Raw genomic sequence first — 18347 nt, 5'->3', positions numbered from 1 at the left:
AAAAAAATATGGCAAAACACATTCTTAGGTCCTTATACTTTAATTAAAATGTTCATTAGATCCTCGTACAATTTTTTCATTTTAATAGGTCCTTATACATTTCTCATAAATTTCATCACATCCTCGTACAATTTTTTCGTTTTAGTAGGTCCTTATACTTTGATAATAACTTTTATTAGGTCCTTATATAATTTTTTTTTAAGATATTCTTTTACTTTTTTCTTAGATAATAATTTATATTTAATTAAATTTAATAAACCTTTTAATTTTATTATTTAACTTATCTTATAATTATAAATATTTAGGAAAATGTATCTTTCAATGTAAATATAAATAATCAATTGAAAATTCAGATAGTTATTCTAAAAAAAACTTCGATTTTAATCTTCAATCATCACGGTTAATCTTTTTATTATTCTCTACAACTTATAGAGATTATTGGATAACAAGATGATATTATCTTTATAGACTATGCTAAGTTAAATAATGGAATATTAAAAAAGTTCATTAAGTTTAATTAAATTTAGATTATTATCCAAGATAAATGTAAAAAAGTCCCTAAAATAAAAAATTGTACAAGGACCTAATGAAAGTTATGATAAAAGTATAAGAACCTACTAAAGCGAAAAATTGTACGCGGACTTGATAAAAATATTGTAAAAAGTATAAGGACCTATTAAAGCGAAAAAATTGTACAAGGACTTAATGAACACTTTGACTAAAGTATAAGGACCTAAGAATGTATTTTGCCAAAAAATATTGACATGTGCATATCAGATATACTCCTTCGTCTCATTTATAGTGACTCGATTTCTTTTATGCGTCATCTCATTTGAATGTCGGAGTATTTCTTATACTCAAAATATCTCGTACCGAAATGAAAATGTTTCACGATGAATCATCCAAAAAAAATAAAAAATAATCCACGAGTAAAAAGAAAAGGCTAAAAAACATGTACTAGATGATTCTCCACAGACAAAACCAGCCAATCATGAACTGCCACGTCACTCATTATCCCACCAACGTAGAAAAAGGTAGAGATTCAGTAACGCCGTTATGTCATCCATCCCTTTGTCTTTACCTTTTTTTCACTTTAATTTTTGTTCTTACAAAAAGAAAAGTAAAAGCAAAGCAGTTTTCCCAAACACTAAGACAATTCATCAAAAAGAACAAAAAGAAAGAGAAAAAGAAAGAAATCAGATTGCAGATTAGATCTAGCCATTGCTTTTCCTTTTGCCTTTCACACATACCTTCTTCACATACACACACACAGAATTTCCTTCATTAGCTGATTAATTCATCAGTGAGCTTCCGCAGATCTCAACAATGGAAATGTGAGCATTTTCTTTTAGCTCAGGTACTGAAATTCGTCTCTGATATTTCCAATTTGGTAGTTTTAATTTGATGGGCCTTGCTATTTTCGTGTTGATTGTAATGGGTTTCTTTCATTTTACTATTTTCTGTTGCAAGTTTGAAGCTTGGAGTTTTACTCAGTGTGTGTGTTCTTGTTGGTGCTGTTTGGATAATGATGTGATGCTGTGGAGAATTTGTTGGGAGGTTGGTGAATATTGTCAACCTCAGTAGTGGCAACAACAATTTTATTCCTTTTAATTTCTAGTGGGGTCGCTTTCAGCATATTTGAAACAAAAAAATTATGCATATATTTGGGTCCAAAATTGGAATGGAATTATTTGTTGTTACAACTGACAAAAACTCAATGACAAGTTCCAATATCTGGATGGGTTAGAATTGGAAGTATGTGAGCTTCTATTGTGGGAGTTCAAGGTGTAAAGTAAATTTTTTAAAAAAAGTAAAAAAAAAAATGATTCTTTAGAACTGTCTTTGTTGGCCAATTCTTTATATTAGGTAACATTTATAGAGGCTATCTTACTAGCATTGGTTTTCTTGAAAATAAGTATGCTTGTTTAGTGCATTCTTCATATGTAATATTGGTTTCTTGTGTTTTGAATAACAGAGCGGAGATATTAAAAGAGTTGCAAAGTGTCCTCAACAATTTGTGAGTTGGGTGGATTCTATTCCCATTATTAGGAGTTAAGACGAAAGATTTTGGTTGTGTTGTGCCTTCGAACCCAACTTGGCCATGGCGTCAGAGCAGATTAGGTTTCTGCAGCCACAGCAAGCACCGGCTTCCCGGGTATATTGCATTATGAACCCTAAGCTTTTATCGTCTCCGCCTGTGATTGATTGCATGCCTGGGGTGGAATTTACGACTGTCTTGCTTCGATGCTTTAGTGATCTTGAGCTTGGTGGAGTGTCATATATGCTTTTATCCATTTTAGTATTTGGGACGTTGATATGGTGTTGCGTTAGATACTGTAGAACTGCCAATGGCCTAATCGTTAACTTGTTTGAGATATTAAACTCATAAAGATACAAAAAAGAAGAAAATATTTTCTCAGGTTTGATTGGCATCCTGATTTGGTAAGTGATATTAATATGGTGCACGGTTTTAGAGATAGTCGTTTTAACTTATGCCGCGTGACTCTGTGCAGCTGTGGCTTAAGTAGTCGGATGTATGATATATCAACTGTCATTGTACTGCGATGATAGATGTATATTTCACTGCTAATCCATCAGTTAATCTTTTTTAAATCCGAGTTCTTGTGATGTAAACGGCCATAAGTTCTTGAACATGCATCAATCTATCAATTAGTATGACTTAGTTATTTATTCTTGATCACTTCTAGTCTTCTACTTTACTTTCACATAATTATTATGTGACCATATCATTTCATATTATTAGAAGTTTACATAATCCATGCCTCGAAAAACGCCTGTTTTCTATGGCTCCTCTTCCAAATTCTTTGCTTGATTCTTTCATTAGGATTGTGTTTCCCTTTTAAAGCATCTCTTTATTTGATGGAACATTGTTGCTAATGGTATCACTTTATTTGCAGCGCAAGAGGTGGGGAGGTTGTTGGACTGGACTTTCTTGTTTTGGTAAAAACAAAGGCGGAAAACGGATCGTGCCCGCATCAAGAATGCCCGAAGGGAACCAAGTATCGAATCAGCCGAACGGCCCCCAAGCCATTGGGCTGCCTAATCAGACGACCGGAATCCCCCAGTCTCTTTATGCTCCGCCATCTTCACCTGCTTCTTTCTCGAATTCTGCACTCCCGTCTACAGCTCCGTCTCCCAACTGTTTCTTGTCTGCTAACTCTCCCAGCGGTCCTTCGTCTACTATGTTCGTCACGGGCCCATATGCCCACGAGACGCAGCTGGTATCCCCTCCCGTGTTCTCGACTTTCACAACCGAGCCATCCACAGCTCCTTATACACCTCCGCCGGAGTTGGCGCATTTGACCACCCCGTCTTCTCCCGACGTGCCTTACGCCCATTTCCTCTCGTCTTCCACCAATATGAAAGGCGCTGATAGGCACAGTTATTTCGCTGCAAATGATCTGCACGCTACGTATTCGCTCTACCCAGGAAGCCCGGCAAGTGCCCTCAGGTCGCCGGTTTCTATGACGCCAGAGAAAGAGTATCCCTCTCAGTGGAGTCCTTCGACCCCTTCAAAAGAGCCTGGGTATTCGAAATCCGGGCCGGGCCAGTATATCGGGCTTGATGCTGATGGCGGTGGAAAGTCGCGGCAAGATTCCAATTTCTTCTGTCCCGAGACATTTGCGCAGTTCTATCTTGACCAGTCCTCGCTTTCTCAATCCGGTGGTAGGCTAAGTATCTCCCGAGAATCGGATGCTTACTCGAACGGAGGAAACGTGCACCAAAACAGGCAGGCGAAGGTTTCCAAACCTGATCCCGAGGAACTGGAGGCTTATAGGGCTTCTTTCGGGTTCAGTGCTGATGAAATTGTCACCACAGCACATTATGTTGAGATATCAAACGTGTCGGACGACTCCTTCAGCATGACGCCGCTAACCCCCGACAAACCCCCCGGGGAAGGAAACATCTTAAATGCACCATCAAGAGAGGGGACGGAGACAGGCAAGAGGCAAGAAGGCTTTCCTGCTCTGCAGCTTGGAGATGCAGGATTGACTCATCCCGGCTCGTACAACAGCCCCGAAGGTAAATATGCTTACCTCTTTGTATCTTCACTTAGCCACAGTCTATATGAAGTCATACATGCCTATGTTTCCTCATTGGATGCTGACTAGGTTCGATTACACCGTGCATGGTCGATTCGTTGTGTGAATTTGCTCGTCTCTTTTCTTTTTCGGGAGTGTCTACCTTGGGTCATACTAGCATAGTTAGACAAAGATAACTTAGACTAAACCATGGTTACACATTTACTTAATCCTACAAATACTCAATCATACGTATTGTCAATCTAATTTATCGTATAAAATGATCCAACGCCACCTCTTAATGATGCCTTGTTGACAAGAAAATTGCTATCTTTTCTTTCTTTTCTCAGATCAAGCCCCGCAAAAGCAGCAAGGGTTGCCAAGTAGCCACATCCCAAGCGATGATGAAGACATATACTCGAAGATGGGGGCTCCTAGAAACAGCCGGAAGTATCCGTTTGGTTCGTCCAATTCTGATGCGGAGATTGAGTACAGGAGAGGGCGAAGCCTGAGAGAACAACATAACCGGAGGTAAAGCTGAGGCCACGGAGGCTGATGCTGCGAACGCCCTAAAATCGCTTGTGTATGTATTTGCAGCCCTTGCTATCATCTATGCTTCTTAGCTTGTTAACATCTGATGATCCAACCTTCCTTTTGTGTGAGTGTCTGTTATATATAAATACATTCAAGAATTCTGCATCAAGTGTAGAGACTACAACTTTTGGCATATAGTTGAGTTGGAGAAAGAATGCAATGTGCACTTTTTTGTATGTAAATATTACTAGTATATGTTAAACTATGAAAATATCTTTATTTGGGCATTTCTAGCTGTTGTTAATGTTATATACTCACTCTATTGATAAACCTAAACAATATGATATATAGTATTTGAAGGATTAGATGATCAAACGAGTTTAATATTAGTTAGTCCATCTACTACGATTCTATCTAACAAGAAAATGAATCACTAATTTCCCTAACAGCTAGAAATTAACTAAGACATTGATAAATCAAAAGGATTGAATGATATCTTTATCTTGGTGTTGGAACAAGGTCTTGAGTGGAACGAAAGTAGGATTGAACGGGCATGCATAGGTATACTGTTGATTGAGGGAGCCGAGAGCGACATAGCTGATTCGAGTGGTTGAAGCGTTGTAAATGTCGTAGCAATATCGTTCACCACAGCCTTCTTCGGATGCCATCAAGATTTTGTTACCCTTATCCAACACTTTGATTGGGAGAGACCTACGCATATCTCCCATAAGCTTATCCTTAGGTATCCTACATAGCAATCTCCAATCTCCTTCTCCCCTCATTATCCATATTAGCATATCAATATCCCAATATCCTCTTGCGGCATCACATACACACAGGCCCTCTTCCAAAACACACACTCTCCTCGAGTGATTTATTCCGTAAGGAATAGGTAAAAATTGACTGGTACGTGGAGCCGAGAAAGTGGTAAAAACCTCGCTTTCAAGATCGAATGAGCAAATATTCTCCATATCTTTTACCCAGTAAAGCTTCCCGTCCAGGGTTGCCCAATTTCCTCCACCAGAGAAATAATCTTCGGTTATGGGTGGGCTCGGGCCCACCCTCCATTGTCCTGTTCCTAGAGTGTATACATAGCATCCGTAAGACCCGAAGATATAAACTAGTTTATACTGCTTGCTTTTTTGCTCACCCTGATTCCGTAACTACAACATATATGCCAATATTTGGGGTCAAGTCTACCAATCGGATCGAGAACCTTATGAGACGGAGGGAGGGGAACTCTGACGTACTCACGAGTGACCGGATTGCATATGGAAAAGACTTCGAAACGAGGGCACAAAAGCAACATTAAACGACGAGCTATATGGGAGGAGGGGATTATACTCCGCCAACGTGCCCGTGCGGCATATAGTAGTGGTGGTGCGGGCGCTGCTTCCATATCCTTCCAACAATTTGTATGCTTTTGAATCTCCTAAGCTAGTCTCTACAAAGAAAGTGTCGTGTTTGTGTTTGTAGAATGATGAGCCTCGACAAACTCGTGAGACTTGATTGCATCACGCCATGCCTTGGAGACGAGCTTGGACCGGATAATGGTTCCGAACGGAAGTCTGGAGAGTATATCTATGATGATTTCTCGTGGAAGCTCTCCAAAGAAATCGAAACCATTAATGTGATTCATCTCTGCTTTTGCTTGCTTCATTCAACAATGCACCCTTTATTTATAATAATTTTTCTAACTAGGAAACAATTTATTCATTTATTCATTAGTAATGAATCTGACATGACAATGCACCCTTATTTACAAAAATAAGGAAACAATATATTCATTCATTAACTAGTAGTAATAAATCTGATTTGAGATTTCATTGTAGATTTCGAACTGAAATAATGGCAATCTCAAGGAACAAATAATAAGATTCTTAGTCGATATAATCTGTACTAGTAATAGTTTATATGTTAATTATGATTGTTACTTCATGTGATAGATTAGATACAATTGATAAACCTATAAACCATATAGTTTAGAATTTGAATGATTAGTAATGATCTGTATAGATTTATGCAATGATCATGAAAATATATGAAGTCACAGTCTATATGAAGTCACACATTTCAAAAACTAAAAAAGATGCCTATGCTCGTCTCTTCTCTTTTTCGGGAGTGCCTACCTTGGGTCATCGCATAGTTAGATAAAGATAACATAGACTAAACCATGGTTGCACATTCATGTAATCCTACAAATACTCAGTCGTACGTATTGTCAATTTTGTCTCATGATCCAATGGACTACAAGCGTTTTAATTTTAAACACTATTTAACTTATGAATCTGAATACATCCCCTTTCCTATATTCTTTAATTACCTATGTGGAAAAAAAAGGTTTCGTGGCTTTAATATTGTAAATTCCAATTTTTACTTTTTTATTTTCTTTTCTTTTCCTTTATTTCTTTACAATTCCATTATACAAATATTTATTTAAAAAAAAAAAAATTAAGAATGAAAATATGAAAAAAATGTCATGCATTGACCGTGTAGTTTAATTCATATAGGATTCTACGTATAGTTTGTTTCAAGTTTAACGTGCTCACATCGAATATTTTGTAGTTGTCTCAAGTAATATTTTTACCTTTTTTTTCCCACTACTTATAACAATATTTTGAGCTATTCATTAGTACTTAAAAAATTATATTGTTTATCTGTGATTAAGTGTCTTACTTTGATTTAGTCCGAGTTTTAAGAATTACGTTAGCAATGAATAAAGAAAGTTAGTGGAATATGAGTTATAGTTTAATAATAAATCGTGATTGAGACGAGTTAGTGGAATGTGTAGACTACTTATTGAAGTAAAAATGAGACCATTGTTCGCGGACGAAGTAAGTATATAGTTCAGGCCCTACTATGATTTTTTTCTGCGTCCGCCACTGGCCCTTGCTATCATCTGTGCTTCGTAGCTTGCTATATGATTTAACATCTGATGGTCTAACGTTCCTTTTGTGTGAGAGCTGTTATAATTTTTGAAGAGTGTTATTTATAGATAAATGCATACAACTTTTGGCATATAGTTCAGTTGGAGAAAGAATGCAATGTGCACTTTGTTGTATGTAAATGTTAGTATATGTTAAACTATGAAAATAGACTGAAAGTATATATATTTGGGCAATTTTAGCTGTTGTTAATGTTATATACTCGCTCTATTGATAAACATAAGATTTAGTATTTGAAGGATTAGATGATCAAACGAGTTTAATATTAGTTAGTCCATTTATGATTCTATCTAACAAGAAAATGAATCACTAATTTCCCTAACACATATAGGATCTCTTGATTGAGTGATCGAAATTTGTCTAAAAAAACATTTGTACTCTGTTCAAGAGTGATCGAAATTTATTGAAAATCTCGTGCTAAATAATGTTACCTAAACTGCTTAAAAATAAATTAAAGCCTTCAATCAAAGGTAAATTGGATCAAGAAAGTTGGATTGAAAGGGCAAGCATAGGTATGTTGTTGGTTGAGGGAGCCTTGTGTTGGTGTTCGTGTTTAGAAAGATGGGCCTCAACACACTCGTGAGACTCGATGGTGTCGCACCATGCCTTGGAGACGAGCTTGGACCGGGTAAGGGTAACAATGGGAAGTCTGGAGAGTATATCTATAGTGATTTCTCATAGTAGCACTCCAAATAAATCCAAACCATTAATTAATGCAGTTCATCTCTGCTTTTGCTTGCTATAATCCAAATATGACTTGGCTGTTGTTAGCACTTCTTCATCAAGTTCGCTTACCCTAATCTCGATTTTTGGCATAAAATGTGATCAGAGTAGTTGTTTATATCAAGAAGAAAAGAAGTATGGTAGGGTTAGAGAAAATCCGTCTTTCTTTCTTCCACTCTTCTTTAATGTTGTAAGTTTATATTGAATGCTTTAAAGTGGTTGACAAAAATATATTGAAATCATGTTTCATTTGTTTGGTCTGTAACCTTATGGAATCCACATACCACATTTGTCAATTGACTAGTAAGAAGAGAATAAAAAATAATTACAATTATTATTATTATTATTATCTTCCAATGGATTCTGCTAGTGGAGTACAATTTAAATTGACTAAGCATTTCTGCTAGTGGAGTACAATTTAAATACGGCTAGTGGAGTACTATATAAATTGAAGGATCTAATAAAGAAACCTATAAATATTGAATATATTTAATTTCATAGCTGTGCAGTCGATTTTAATTTTCAAGTAGCGTTAACCCCTGCATCATGCGCTGCCCAAAATATTTTCATTCTATTCTTAATGACAAGTTGACAACTGTCCATTCTACTTCCACAGGTGTTAGTCCATTTCCCAATACCAATTGCATTATCATCTAAGAACGGTCTATTCTTCATCCATAGGGAAGTATAAGGTACTAGCAAAAACCAATTATTCGAAAACAATGCCTAAAATATGCCAAAATATGTCATAACCAATTATTCGATCTAAATCCAATATTTGATTAATAGCAAAAACCAATTATTCGAAAACAATTCGAAAACAATGCCTAAAATATGCCAAAATATGTCATATCCAATTATTTGATCATTCACTGCCTCTGTGAATCTCTTTCTTGATCATTCACTGCCTCTGTGAAATCTCTTTCTTGAATCTGTTTCTTTGCCCTGCATATGAAGCAAATCATTAGCATTTAGCACAATCATATGTATATTTATTCTATTTAGCAAATAGACTTACCCATACTCCAATCTATTTCAGTATTTAAATCACTCACAGCCTTTCCCAGAATCTCTTTCTTTCTTTGGCCTGCATAGTGAAAAGATCATTAGCACATCTTCTTTGTATTTATTCTATTTAACAAATTAGACTCACATGTCAAACAGTCTATTCATGGAGAATGAATGGAGGGCTGGATGGAGGAAGCTATCCCAATCAAGCTTTTTATCGAAAGGATATCTCAATACCCATACATATGGTAAGTCAGTCAAAAAGTGAAACACATCAGGTCTACGAATCAATAGCAAACAATCAGAATCTCTCTGCCCCTCATCCTTCTCTCCGAAAATCTTAATCAAGCGGTAGTTATGTTCCTCATTATCGTGCCCTAAGCGAGAATACATGGCCAGGGTCGCCACTTTTGTCCACTCATTCTTGTCAAGCTCTTCTCTAACCCATACTTGGAGTATTCCACGAGAGAGTTCCCCACAAATAGTGATCTTCCCATCCTGCTCCGAGATTTGGCTGCACTCGGGTATACTCACTCCATCAGGATAATTGATAAGAGGAGGGGGAGAAATAGTAGAAAATTCCTCTGACTCAAAGTCAAACACCAGAATTATGGCATCCTTCTTGCTTGTGTCATGTCCAACCCAGTATTGTCTCTTATCCAGAAGACAGGTATTGAACTTGTCATAACTAAACCTAGTGTTATCAAAAGATTTGTATTTCCACTGATCTGTCCCCAACTGATTGATTGCACAGTAAGAATCACCCACAAACACAATCTTGTAAGTATCCCCAAGTCTTGCAAATCCAACCCTGTCCCAGTTACTAATAGGAGAAACAACCGTTACCAACTCATGGGTTAATGGGTTTAAGAGACTAAACCCATTCTCACCTGTGGCTAGCATGAGAAATCCATCAACTGAGTATATTATGTGATGCACTCCTGGCACCCTGAACTGTAGTTGTACTTCATTAATAGAATCCCAAGTTTTCCTAATACATTCCGGATTCATAGTGCGAAACTGAAAAAGCGTCTCCCGATGACGCTCTGTTTCTTTCCCTTTATGAGGGGATTTCCATAGGCTTACGGCTAGTACTGGAGGTGTAATCTTCTTATCAGCATGATGCCTAGCGAATTCTCTATCTTGAATTGTATCATTCCACCTTCTACTTAGTAATCTCAAATTCCATAACATTAATGCTGGAATGCATTCTAAAATATTGACAAATATGTCATTTGGAATGAGATCAAGTCCCTGTAATATCAAAATATAAAACAAAGTACAAGCAATTAAACAATAGTAAAATACAATAACTGATATATTAGCCCAACCAAAGCCCAAACATGACCATCTGATTTGGCCCAGCCCAAAACCATGAATTTACTGCATCATTCAATACTCTGTTTTGGACTGAGTCAATCTATAGTAAACTGCAATTAACTAGCATATTGTTTTGGCATGAGTCAATCTATACTAATCTGCAGTTAATTAGCATCAATTGGTAAAACAGAGTAAATCTAGACTAATCTGCAGTCAATACTCTGTTTAGGCATGAGTCAATCTATATTAATCTGCAATTAACTAGCATCAATCGGTAAAACAGAGGCAATCTAGACTAATCTGCAATCAATACTCTGTTTAATTAACTAGCATCAATTAACTAATCTGCAATCAATTAACTAGCATCAATCGGTACTATGTTTTGTACTGCGTCAATCTACACTAATCTGCAATTAATTAGTATATAACTGTAAATTACCTGATCAGCACAGATTGATTCCCCTTTCCCCTCGCCGATTAATTTTCCTCCAAATTCACCCATTGCTTCTGCTTCAGCGGTTCCTGATTTTCCTTCACCAGTTGCTGCTGATTTGCAAGCCTCTCCGATTGCTTTTCCCGATTTTACTTCAGATTTTCCTTCATGTTGAGAATAGGTTTCACCTTCACCAGTTGCTGCTGATTTGCAAGCCTCTCCGATTGCTTTTCCCGATTTTACGTCAGATTTTTCTTCACCTTGGATTGCTTTTCCCGATTTTCCTTCCGCAGATGATTTTCCTTCACCCCCCTCACCGGTTGCTGCAGATTTGCTAGCTTCTCCAGCCATTGGAGAGATTATGCAGAGAAATTGAGGTGTGGAGAAAAAAATGGTATGAGATTTTTGATTCGATGTATTGAAATATAATTGCTGAAAAATAGTATATAAAGTGGAAGAGTGTGCTCGTGAAAATAAGAAGAGAGTTAGTTAAAGTTAGTTAGAAGAGAATTGTTTGTGTGCGGTCAGTTGTATGCACCCGCGCACATGCTTGTTGCGCTGCTTCTCTTGTATCTCATTTTAAAATATGTTTTCTCTCATCTTATCAGTGAAAAATTTTGAATTCCGCTTCCTGCTGGAGGTGGTAATGCCGGACATATTGCCGCCTCAAGTTCTCATCGCCTCAAATTATCTCAACCACCGCCTTGTTGGCTAAAACAAGCTGCTATTTGTCAACGGCGGCAATGAAGATCATCTAATCTTTGCGCACTGGATTCGCTATATAATATGTAAATCATGAACAACTTAATTTCACTTCATTTTGTTTTAGATATAATAGTATTAATAATGGCAATTAAAATATACTAACACGTGATGATCAAAAATCGAAATATAATATTAATTATTTTACATATAGAAACAATTAACAAAGGCCAGCATCATGCATGACCATTTAAATTTGAAGAAATCTAGAAATATTTTCCTACACCATATATACAACTCCCTTCCCGCCATTTATTATCTTATTTCATTTAGTATTTGAATGAAACGCCAAACTGTGCATATTTTAGTTTTATTCCTTTTCCTCATTAATTACCTGAAGCAAAACTAAATCAAATCATACCACCGCGCTCCTGTATTGCGTTCGAAATCCTTATTGCTGCGTTTTTTACACATTGTTATGAATAATACTAATACAAAATTAATTGTTTGTAGGTGTAATAATTAGTGAAAAAATATACTCCTACTCCATTAAAACTTACTTTTTATGTAATTACATTAATTAATACTATTACATGGGAGAGAGTGGCCCACATGACGTGGTCTGCTTAGTGGTGATTTCAATCGGTTTGGTTCAAGTAATTAAAAAAAATCATCTAACTATGAAAGGAAGCAATAGAGAGATGAAATCGAATTTTGGAGCTGATCATCTTTACTTGGTTAGAATATTATTATGTTATTAATTTCCTTGTACGAAATTATTGGTTTAGTTGTGGGGAGAGAGACTGATCAGTAGTCAGAAAAAATCAATTATACTAGAGTACTATATAAATATAGGACATATTTTTATAGACGTGAGGAAGTATTATGGTAAGTATGTACAAAATTTATAACTATGAAATTTGTGGTGGAAAAATGTCACCTAACCGAAAAAATATCTAAATTAGAATATGGTTGCCACGTGAAATAGAGCATAAAATAAAATGAAACCCTTCAATGTAAGTTTAATACTTAAGTTGATATAAATAACAAAACATGATTAAATAGTAATGAATCATAAATTCCATCTAGTGAATTTCCCTAAAACTTAGAAATTAAGAAAAAGTAGTAGACAAATCAAAAGGAGTGAATGATATCTTTATCTTGGTGTTGGAACAAGGTTTTGAGTGGAACAAAAGTAGGATTGAAAGGGCATGCATAGGTATATTGTTGATCGAGGGAGTCGCCAGCGACATAGCCGATTTGAGTGATTGAAGTATTGTTAATGTCGTAGCAATATCGCTCACCACAGCCTTCACTAGATGCCATCAAGATTTTGTTACCCTTATCCAACACTTTGATTGGGAGAGACATATACATATCTCCCTTAAACACATCCTTACGTATCGTACATAGCAATCTCCAATCTCCTTCTCCCCTCATTGTCCATATTAGCATAACAATATCCACATATGTTCTTGCGACATCACATACGCAGAGCCGCTCCTCCAAAAAACACACTCTCCTCGAGTAACAAATTTTTCCGACAGGAACACCTAAATATTGACGGGCACAAAGTGGAGCCGAGAAAGTGGTAAAAACCTCGCTTTCAAGATCGAATGAGCAAATATTCTCCTTATCTTTTACCCAGTAAAGCTTCCCGTCCAGGGATGCCCAATTTCCTCCACCAAAGAAATGACTATAACCTTCAATTTTGGGTGGGCTCGGGCCCACCCTCCATTGTCCTGTTCCTAGAGTGTATATGTGGCATCCGTAACACCCGCGGATATAAACTAGTTTATATTGCTTGCTTTTATTGCTCAACCCGATTCCGTAACTAAAACATGTAACGTGAAATTTAGGGAAGTGCAGAACTCTACCCACCCGATCGAGAATCTTACCAGATGGAGACGGAGGGAGGGGAACTCTCACGTACTCACGAGTGACCGGATTGCATATGGAAAAAACTTCGGAAAGAGGGCAAAAAAGCAACATTAAACCCATGACCGACGAGCTATATGGGAGGAGGGGCTTATACTCCGCCAACGTGCCCGTGCAGGGTATAGTGGTGGTGGTGGGGATGCTACTTCCATATCCTTCTAACAATTTGTATCCTTCTGAGTCTCCACAGCTAGTCTCTACAGAGTCTCCATAGCTAGTCCCTACAAAGAAAGTGTCGTGTTCGTGTTTGTGTTCGCCTTTCAAACGATGGGCCTCGACAAACTCGTGAGACTTGATTGCATCACGCCATGCCTTGGAGACGAGCTTGGACCGGATTACGGTTCCGATCGGAAGTCTGGAGAGTATATCGATAGTGATTTCTAGTGGAAGCTCTCCAAAGAAATCGAAACCATTAATGTGATTCATCTCTGCTTATGCCTTGCTTCATTCAACAATGCACCCTTATTTATAATAAATTTTCTATCTAGGAAAGGAAACAATATATTCATTCATTAAATAGTAGTAGTAATAAATCTGATTTGAGATTTCATTGTATATTTCTAATCCAATTCGTATCAGAATTACTATCATAATAATCTGATTTGAGATTTCATACATTTTTTTAACATAATGTGTATCTTAAAATTTATCTAAAATGTATAAAAAAATCTAATTTAGTGTCGATCTTCTTTTTCCTCCTCCAGATATAAATAAACTAAGTCGATTTGTAATAATCGCAATCTCAAGGAATATAGTGTAAGATTCTAAGTCGATTTGTAATAATTTATATGTCAATTATGATGTGATATATTAGATTCAATTGATAAACCAAAAACATAGTAATATGATTTAGTATTGGGAAATTGGTCTCTAAAACCATGAACTTTGCCCAAAATTTGGTATTTCCCATGAACTTTGAAATTGGTATATAATATCACGAACTTTGCATTTTGTTTGGTATTTCCCAAACTCACTCAAATAAGATATTTTCATCAAAATCTTATTTAACATAGGCAACCGTGATATGTTATATAATATTTGAAACCACTTTTTAATTTCATAACATGTAGCATAAAAAGTCACGTTGAAAACCACGTTGATTTAATTGTGTCAAGTATGATAAAAGCCTCGTAAGTTAGTCAAATATAGTAATAAACATGTCATGGGAAATACCAAACAAAATGCAAAGTTCGTGATATTATATACTAATTTCAAAGTTCATGGGAAATACCAAATTTTGGGCAAAGTTCATGGTTTTAGAGACCAATTTCCCTTTAGTATTTGAGTGATTAGACGTTCAAAGAGTTCTACATTGAATCTGTATAGATATTTAGAATGAGCATGAAACTATATATAAGCAATCACACCTATTCATGCATCTTCTCATTTATAAAGTGAAGAAGAATGTTTTCACTAATAGAAAAGTCAAAGAAACCATGGGAGATTTTGCCTTCATTCTCTTGCAATTGGTGTTTGGACAAAAGTAATATGGTTCGAATGTTTTGGCATAAATCTTGATTGTGTTACAAGTTTGATTCTTGTTAGTAATGGCTGAATACTTGAATTTGTGCATTCCCTCTGGTCTAGAAAAAGTATCATATTTTAGAATTCTATAGAAAAATAATGTCAAATTTTCATTTACAAGGCTCTTAATCTTAATTATAGTACTAGATTTTTCGTGTAAAAATTAGATTTATCCATGTAATTTTATGTTTATCAGTGTGTGATGGTTATATTGATTCATGATGGGTGAAATTGTGGTTTTGGTTATTTATTTCAATATTCATTATATCCTGATAAATGTTTCGTTTATAAATTTTCTTAAAATAAATATTAGTTGCATACTTTGGTTAATTATAACAAATTTTAACATTATTCTGATTATAGTTATTGTGAAAAGAAAGACTTTTTTTGGGGAACAACTGCGGATTAAATAAAAGTATTGTGAAAAGAAAAACTTAATTAATATTGAAATAATTAAGTAAACACTGAAATCTCACACTTCAGGAATCAAAATAACCATTATACACCGATAAATACTCCCTCCGTCCCAATCTAAATGAGACATTCTATTTTGGCACATAAATTTAGTAGTGGTGTTAAATGAATTAAATTATTAATAGTAAAATATATAAAATAAGAAAGAGATTAAAGTAAGAAAGATAAATAGAGAATAAAATAAGAGAGATGATAAAGTAGGAGAGACAAGTGGGTTAATTTTGTTAAAAAAAGTCTTCTTTAAATTGGGACGTACCAAAAAAAAAATACGTTTCACTTAGTTCCCTATAGTACAAAATTATTATTTTACTTGTGGAGAGAGATAGATCAGTAGTTGAAAAAATTGAATTCTGAAATCAATTACACTATATAGTAGAGTATGGAGTAATATACTTATAACTTATAAGACTATACAATGAGACATATACCATAATTTATAGGTCCTATACTTTTATTTTATTTGTCTGAGGGGTGCCTGTATATTTATATTCATTAGTGGGATCATGCTTTACCACAAGCAGAATTTTATTTTATATGAATAATAATAATGAGACATCTCTTGTTGAATGTACTTGAGTGGTTTCCTTTTATTACTTGTTTAACTTTTTCTTGTATTATGTTAAGTACGTGTAAAATTTATTTTGAAATTTGTGGTGGAATTTATTCAGTAATTTTAATTTGAAGCCAATAATTTAGAAAATCTCATGCTAAATAATGTCACCTAATTAAACAGAAAAATATTCAAATTAGAATATGGTTGCCACATGAAATAGAGCATAAAATAAAATAAAACCCTTCAATGGAAGTTCAATAATTAATTCGATATAATTAAATAGCAACGCATCATAAATTCCATCTAACAAGAAAATGAATCACTAATTTCCCTAACACCTAGAAATTAAAATCAAAAGGAGTGAATGATATCTTTGTCTTGGTGTTGGAACAAGGTTTTGAGTGAAAGGGCATGCATAGGTATATTGTTGGTTTTGAGTGATTGAAGCGTTGTTAGTGCCGTACCAATATCGTTCTCCACAGCCTTCTTCGGATGCCAACAAGATTGTTTTTCCCTTACCCAACACTTTAATTGGGAGAGACATATGCATATCTCCCCTAATGTTAGCCTTAACTATCCTACATTGCAATCTCCAAACTCCTTCTCTCCTCATTATCCATATTAGCATATCCAGATCATGTGTTGAGGATTGTGCAGCATCACATACACACAGGCCCTCTTCCAAAACACACACTCTCCTCAAGAAAGAACCTTTATGAACAGATTCACCTACAACTTGGTTGGGACAAGGCGGGGCCGAGAAACTGGTAAAAACCTCGCTTTCAAGATCGAATGAGCAAATATTCTCCATATCTTTTACCCAGTAAAGCTTCCCGTCCAGGGATGCCCAATTTCCCCCACCAGAGAAATAATCTTCGGTTATGGGTGGGCTCGGGCCCACCCTCCACTGTCCTGTTCCTAGAGTGTATACTTGGCATCCGTGACACCCAAATATAAACACTAGTTTATATTGTTTGCTTTTTTTGCTCACCCCGATTCCGTAACTAAAACATCTATAAAGTTTAGGGAGGCGCATATCGTAAAGATGATCGAGACTCTTAGGAGGCGGAGGGACGGGAACTCTGACATACTCACGAGTAACCGGGTTGCATATGGAAAAGACATCGGAACGAGGGCCTAAAAGCAACATCAAGCCCATGACCGACGAGCTATACGGGAGGAGGGGCTTATACTTTGCCAACGTGCCCGTGCGGCATATAGTGGTGGTGGTGGTGGGGGTGCTGCTTCCGTATCCTTCTAACAATTTGTATGCTTCCGAACCTCCAGAGCTAGTCTTTACAAAGAAAGTGTCGTGTTCGTGTCTGTGTTCGCGTTTAGAATGATGTGCCTCGACAAACTCGTGAGACTTGATTACGTCACGCCATGCCTTGGAGACGAGCTTGGACCGGATAACGGTTCCGATCGGAAGTCTGGAGAGTATATCGATAGTGATTTCTAGTGGAAGCTCTCTAAACAAATCAAAACCATTATTGTGATTCATCTCTGCTTTTGCTTGCTTAATTCAACAATGCACCCTTATTTATAATAATTTTTCTACCTAGGAAAGGAAACAATATATTCATTCATTAATAGTAGTAATAAATCTGATTTGAGATTTCATTGTATATTTTTAATACAATTCGTATCATAATTACTATATTAATAATCTGATTTGAGATTTCATGCATTTTTTTAATATAAGGCTTGTATATAAATTTATCTAAAATGTATAAAAAAAATCTAATTTAGCGTCGATCTTTTTCCTCCTAAAGTTTGACGATATAAATAAACTGAAATAATCGAAATCTCAAGGAATATAGAGTAAGATTCTAATTAAGTCGATTTGTAATAGTTTATTTCTCAATTATGAAGGTTACTTCGTGTGATAAACCTAAACCATATGATTTAGTATTTGAATGATTGGATGAGCAAAGAGTTCAACATTGAATCTGTATAGATATTTAGAATGAGCATGAAACTATATATAAGCAATCACACCTATTCATGCATCTTCTCATTTATAAAGAGAAGAAGAGTGTTTTCACTACTAGAAAAGTCAAAGAAACGATGGGAGATTTTGCCTTCATTCTCTTGCAATTGGTGTTTGGACAAAAGGAATATGGTTTGAATGTTTTGGCATAAATATTGAT

The 18347-nt window shown here is 35.8% G+C and overlaps 4 protein-coding genes across 5 annotated transcripts; 1 reads left to right on the top strand and 3 right to left on the bottom strand.

Annotated features, from left to right (window-relative positions):
- The first annotated feature begins 1120 nt into the window (after positions 1 to 1120).
- Positions 1121 to 4864, top strand: LOC125201637 (uncharacterized protein At1g76660-like). Of its 2 annotated transcripts, XM_048099827.2 has the most exons (5): positions 1121 to 1357; positions 1471 to 1557; positions 1976 to 2155; positions 2919 to 4044; positions 4394 to 4864. In XM_048099827.2, the coding sequence occupies exons 3-5, from the start codon at positions 2102 to 2104 to the stop codon at positions 4576 to 4578; spliced, it is 1365 nt and encodes a 454-aa protein (XP_047955784.1). In that variant the 5' UTR covers positions 1121 to 1357; positions 1471 to 1557; positions 1976 to 2101; the 3' UTR covers positions 4579 to 4864. The 2 variants fall into 2 exon arrangements, with proteins under 2 accessions (XP_047955784.1, XP_047955783.1); XM_048099826.2 differs by lacking the exon at positions 1471 to 1557.
- A 4044-nt stretch (positions 4865 to 8908) lies between these two features.
- Positions 8909 to 11395, bottom strand: LOC125203360 (putative F-box protein At3g52320). The gene is made up of 4 exons (XM_048101689.2): positions 11013 to 11395; positions 9399 to 10507; positions 9264 to 9332; positions 8909 to 9190 (listed from the first exon to the last, which is right to left on the bottom strand). The coding sequence occupies exons 1-3, from the start codon at positions 11355 to 11357 to the stop codon at positions 9293 to 9295; spliced, it is 1494 nt and encodes a 497-aa protein (XP_047957646.2). The 5' UTR covers positions 11358 to 11395; the 3' UTR covers positions 8909 to 9190; positions 9264 to 9292.
- Positions 11396 to 12842: 1447 nt separating this feature from the next.
- On the bottom strand, positions 12843 to 14072 carry LOC125200520 (F-box protein At1g11270-like). Its single transcript, XM_048098155.1, has one exon. The coding sequence runs from the start codon at positions 14070 to 14072 to the stop codon at positions 12843 to 12845; it is 1230 nt and encodes a 409-aa protein (XP_047954112.1).
- Positions 14073 to 16528: 2456 nt separating this feature from the next.
- LOC125200519 (putative F-box protein At2g02030) lies at positions 16529 to 17698 on the bottom strand. Its single transcript, XM_048098154.1, has one exon. It carries the CDS (start codon positions 17696 to 17698, stop codon positions 16529 to 16531), a length of 1170 nt encoding a protein of 389 aa, XP_047954111.1.
- Positions 17699 to 18347: the final 649 nt, after the last annotated feature.

This window comes from Salvia hispanica, chromosome 2 (genome assembly GCF_029641045.1).
Source record: "Salvia hispanica isolate PSC_SH4W2 chromosome 2, Shi_PSC_v1, whole genome shotgun sequence".
NCBI classification, from domain to species: domain Eukaryota; kingdom Viridiplantae; phylum Streptophyta; class Magnoliopsida; order Lamiales; family Lamiaceae; genus Salvia; species Salvia hispanica.
The sequence above is the reverse complement of the archived record's forward strand: the minus strand, read 5'-3'. Positions and strand labels throughout refer to the sequence as shown.